The following is a 5,379-nucleotide window of genomic DNA, read 5'->3' as shown; positions in this document are numbered from 1 at the left end:
CGTGTCTGTCGTCTCTTCTCCCCGTCTCACCGCTGACTGCGCTGTCCCTTGAGGTGCCAGAGTTCTGCCCTCGTCTTCCAGGGCTTTTATTTTTCCCAGTCCGCTCCCAGCTGCCGCGTTACAAAGGCGGAGCCGGGGCAGGGGCGGGGTGAGCCCGGAACGGAGCTGGGGTGGGGCTGGGAGAGCCGGGCCGGGCCGGGCGGGGCCGTGCAGCGCCCGCCCCTCTCGGAGCGTGAGGGCGGACGGGAAGCGGCATGGCTCCCGGCGTGGAGTTGGGTTTCGCGGCGGCGGCGGAGGGCCCGGGCGGTGCCTGGCGGCTGCACAGCACCTACTTCCCCAGCAAGGTCGGGGGGCGGCCGGCGTGGCTGGGCGAGGCCGGGCTGCCGGGCCCCGCGGCTCTGCGCTGCGGCCGCTGCCAGCAGCCCTGCGCCTTCCTGCTCCAGCTGTACGCGCCGCTGCCCGGCCGCGCCGACGCCTTCCACCGCACCCTCTTCGTGTTCGCCTGCCGCGGCGCCGCCTGCTACCGCCTGGCGGGCCCGGGCGGGCCCTTCCGCGGTGAGAGAGGCGCGGGGTCGCGGGGAGGGACGGGGCGAGGGCCGCCGGCCGCCGCCCCGCTGACCGGCGCGTCTCGCCCGCAGTGTTCCGGAGCCAGCTGCCGCGGCGGAACGACACGTACCCCGAGGAGCCGCCCCCCGAGGAGCCGCCCCCGGGCCCGGCCCCCGCGCCCCCGCGGCGGCTGAGCAGTGGCGCCGCGCTCTGCCGCGTCTGCGGCTGCCTCGGGCCGCGCTGCTGCGGGCGCTGCCGCCGCGCCGCCTACTGCGGGCCCGAGCACCAGGCGCTGGACTGGCGGCGCGGGCACCGCCGCTCCTGCGGGCAGCACGCCGCCGGAGGTGGGTCCGCCGCCATCGGAGACCTCTGCAACGGGGAACTGACACCCGTGCCAGCTGTGGTTAATACTGCACCGAGCTGCCGAGCCGCAGCTCTTGAATTCTTAAATGCTGCTGCTAGCACTGTTTGGTCTGCCTTCCACGTCACTTGGATTTACAGAGGCTCAAAGCAACAGGACGCCTGTTGCAGTTTTCCACTGTCCTTAACATAACAGTGTTTCTTACCTTCAGGTCAGGTCAGGTCTAGCAGTGATGTAAATCTTTCTTGCTCATGCAATACTTCTGCTATGTAGTTTGCTGTGTAGCTTTTGGGGAGAAGGACGTGAAATACTAGATGACGTTGTGAAGTGGTGTCTGTCTTCTGTTTTCTAGATGACTTGGCAAATGCAATTCCAGAGCATAACGAATTCCTTTTTCCGGAATATGAAATTTTGATAGAACCTGAGGAACCAGAATTTCCTGCTGACAGCACTGATGATGAACAAGGAGCTGAAGATACATCAAAGGACGCAAAAGAACAAGAGGAACTTGGAGCTGCAGGCACTGCAGGTCAGAAATAACATGCTGCCTGTAATTCTTCCTGGTTATGCCTGTTATCACATCTTTAAGATATCCAATACTGTGATTTTTAAGTGTTCCTTGTAAACTTCTGGTGAAAAAAGGCTAAACGTGCAGTCATTTGCAAAGTTAATTTGTTGTAGACATCCCACAATATAAGTTGCTTTTCTGGGAGAGACTTACTAAGCTCTGACCCCAGGAGCTGTTGAAGCAGCTGTCGCTGCAGGTAGCTTGGAGTTACACTGTGTCCCTGTGTGCTTCCAGTAGATCAGGAACATCTCAAGTGAGAAGGACAGGACTGAGCACCTGCTGCTGGATGCTGCTGAAATCAGCACATTGTTAGATTGTCTTTGCTTGACTTAGTTCAATTTGTCTTACTTTATGGAAAATAAAATTTTCTTCTCTATTCTAGCAGAGAACTGGTTTGAGGATATTTTAACTGTTGAAGTGCAGTTGAAGTGCAGGCTCCTTCCTCCCTGCTCCCCCTAAATTCACAATGGGTTTGCTGCAACCACACTGTCTTTGAAGACACCCAGGGTGGAGAGTTTGTGGTGGTGCCAGGAAAGGATGCTGGGTTCCTGGTGGTCCCTTGCTGTGGTCCAAAGCTGTCTCAAGAGTGTTTAGTGGCCCCAGTTGATGTGGCTGTTGGAGTGTAACAGATACACTCTTCAGTGCTAAAAACTGAAGTCTGGCACATGAGCAGCATGCAGACCTTTTTCCAGTGTGGTATCCTGAAAGTTCTGTAGTCTCAGTGATATCTGCTGGGAGCCATAAACTTCGGTAGATTAACTCCTTCCCTTTCCAGTATTCAGTACTGACATCTATGTTTAAAATGCAGCTAAAACTAGTAAATGGACCTGTGTGTGACCAAATCTTAACATGTCATGAAAAGAAAAAAGATCTTAGATTTATGCCAGGAATGACTTATGAAGCAAAATAAATTCACACGTGCTAATACTCTTTTTAATTTTTAGTGTCTGTAAGTTTTACTGTTCTTCTTTCTTGCTTAGATGAAGCATTTCAGTCCTTAGATGAAGAGACATTGGAAGCAATGGCAAAACACGAGACTGCAGAAGAAAAGATCTTCCAAATGTTTAAAAAACGAGTAGCTGCTGAACCAGAGCAGGTCAGAAGATGGGGCAGCCTTTGAAAGTAGTGGTTCTGACACAGCATCCTGCTGCACATGCAGCGTTTTGTACTAGTTGGAAAAGGGGATGCCTCCTCATCCTCTACACACCTAACCCACACCCTCTCATCTTCCTTATGTGCTGAACTTAATTCGTGCCCAAGTAAGAGTTTAGCACCTGCTCAGCCATCTTAAACAGCCGCTGGTCAGGATGAGGTGGCACGAGGGTGCTGAATCCTCCCCAGTGTGGAAGGAGCCACCATCCTGAGACATGGTTCAAACCAAAGGACATGGGGAACCACTGCACTGTTCCCCCAGCCTGCAGCCCTGCTGGCCTTCCTTCTCAGCAGAACAAAAACTGCAGAGAAGAGCTCTGTCAGTGTCACCAGCTGCATTGGGGGGTGGCTTGGCTGTTTTTAAGGTTGAAGGATGGCTTTAGAATGTCTACTATTTAAAACAGAAATCTTTCCCCCATGCTATTTCTTACTGCAAAAGGCTAAAAAGCTACATTGTCAAACAAAACCATGGTCCCTGGTTTCATTCAGAGAAGACACAGTCCTAAATCCATCAAAGTGGTGAAGAAATTCTCTCCATGTTTTGCCTGGTAGCTGAGGGGTTAAGGTGCACACTCAGAAAGTAGGAGACTGAGTCTGTTCCATTCTCTGCCTTAGGTATGTGCCTCTCTCTGACCATCTCTCTACTGACTGATCTGTCCAAGTGTCCTTTGCTGATGATGTGTGATTTGCTAATAACTGAAAAACAAAGGATAAGAAAATACCTTTTGGAACATTAGGCTAGTCTGCTTGTATTTAGATGCAGAACTGCAGACAGAAAGATCTGGATTGCATTCCTAACTGTGTGCAGGTCTGTGTGCTAATTCTCCAGCTGCTCTTTCTCTGCCCCAAGACTGTAACATATACAACCTTGCATTTCTGGATCCCTTGGTTAGGGAATTACAAATGATCCCCTGGGTCACTGAAAAAATATGGTATGAATACTTGCATGACTCACATAGTTAAGAAAACTCATATAAGCAACCTGTCTTATTTAGAATGCTGCATTTGCAAATTATATTTTGCTATGGTTGTTAAAGAACTGACCTTTTTCTGCTCTATCTACAGCTTTGTGTCACTAAACACCTATTTTATAGCAAGATGAAAGGATAGTCACAAGAACTTAAACTTTCTGCTGTGTTTCAGATTATTAGATACTGCAGAGGTGGAGAAGGTCCACTCTGGGTGTCAGGTGAAAATAGGCCTGAAGAAAAAGATATCCCAAATTGTGTATGTGGTGCCAAAAGGATATTTGAATTCCAGGTATGTAAGCTCATTTAAAAATAATACAGGTAATGTATTTCCGACTCAGGATCTAATTGTATAGGTGTTGGCTTGTAATTTGAGCAGCAAACTAACTACACTAAATGATTGTACAGAGCCTTTATTTACTTTTATAAGTGCTTTTTCAATTCATTGTGTGCATTATAAATAAGTTTGGCTGGAAGCATTCAGCTGTAGAACTTTGAATGCTAGAGGTGTATGTATGATGAACACACTTATGTCATGGAAAGGCAAAACATAGTTACTAATGGAATTTCAAATGGTGGGAGGCTCACAAATCAGGCAAGTCTTACAAGGCCAAATAAAACTTACCTAGAATTCCAAATTTGGTTATTTGAGCTGCCATATACATAGTAGCTTCAGTTGGGATTTTGGTGTAAGAGAATATAAATTCTTACACCAAATGCAGGACTGTTCTTCAAGAGAAGTGGGGAGAGGGGAGAAGTCTGTGGCCTGCCTCTAAACCTTTTGGTTTTCCTTGAAGATTATGCCACAGCTCCTGAATCACCTTCAGGTTGACAGCCTTGGAGAGAGCATTGACTGGGGAACGCTGGTGGTGTACACTTGTGCTGACAGCTGTGGCGGGGAAAGTGAATACCTGGAAGAGTTCATATGGAAACAAGACTATTCCATGGGCTGTACTTTATGAAATTGAGTAATCCAAATGGAATACTTGGTTTGTTTCACTGCACCTCTGCACTATGCAAACAGGTAGTTGAAGTCACTGATAACAGTGCATCTTGTAACAGTGATAAAACTGCTGTAACTAGACCTTGACAGCCTCTCTTGTGCTCCAGAGGAGCTTTTACTTCAACCTGGTAATGAAGCCAGATGCATTTGTTCAGAAAGCTTTATTTCAAATCTCATTTCTGGAAGTTTATTAAATAAAGATGAAAAACTTTTGGATTGGTGAAATTATATTTTGTTGGTAATGGAACTTCAAAAACTTAAAAGATTGTAGTCTGTCAGGATTTTCATCAGGCTACTCAAAAATTAATATTCATTCAAAGAAAAGCAGACTACTGTAAACCCACTCCAGTGCTTATGTTGAAGAGCTGTACATGAGTCAGCTAAAATAAAGCTACATAACCTTTTGCTGTGGAATTTAAATCTACTTCCCTTTCTCAGCAGATACATAAACCCAGCTTGGGAGTTTGTCACATGTTCTGACTGACTGGTTGAGGTAAAATGCACAAAAATTAAGTGTTTTATCTGACTTTAAAACTATTAGCCCCATGCAATAGTTTAACTTGGTTACCTGGTGCAGAAGCAGTTTAAACAAAGTCAGCTCTACCAGAACACATTTGTCTGTTACACACTGCCTGTAGCAGCAGATTTTCAGGCTGAATTCTACCTAAAGTCTGCAGGGATTCTTCCACTGTATGAGTGCCAAATAGCTGAGGCAAGAGAATAGTGAAACCATAATGCTGAACTTTACTGTGGTAGTTGCTTAACTACTTCTATGGCTATG

General features: G+C 47.8%; 1 protein-coding gene across 1 annotated transcript; it reads left to right on the top strand.

Moving 5' to 3' along the window:
• The first annotated feature begins 238 nt into the window (after nt 1–238).
• PDCD2 (programmed cell death 2) lies at nt 239–5,002 on the top strand. Its single transcript, XM_036380111.2, has 6 exons — nt 239–555; nt 639–890; nt 1,260–1,436; nt 2,456–2,571; nt 3,771–3,887; nt 4,393–5,002. The coding sequence occupies exons 1-6, from the start codon at nt 255–257 to the stop codon at nt 4,555–4,557; spliced, it is 1,128 nt and encodes a 375-aa protein (XP_036236004.1). The 5' UTR covers nt 239–254; the 3' UTR covers nt 4,558–5,002.
• The last annotated feature ends 377 nt before the right edge of the window (nt 5,003–5,379 follow it).

Source organism: Molothrus ater, chromosome 3 (assembly GCF_012460135.2).
Source record: "Molothrus ater isolate BHLD 08-10-18 breed brown headed cowbird chromosome 3, BPBGC_Mater_1.1, whole genome shotgun sequence".
Classification (NCBI taxonomy): domain Eukaryota; kingdom Metazoa; phylum Chordata; class Aves; order Passeriformes; family Icteridae; genus Molothrus; species Molothrus ater.
Note: the sequence above shows the minus strand (reverse complement) of the source record. Positions and strands in the feature narration are given on the sequence as shown.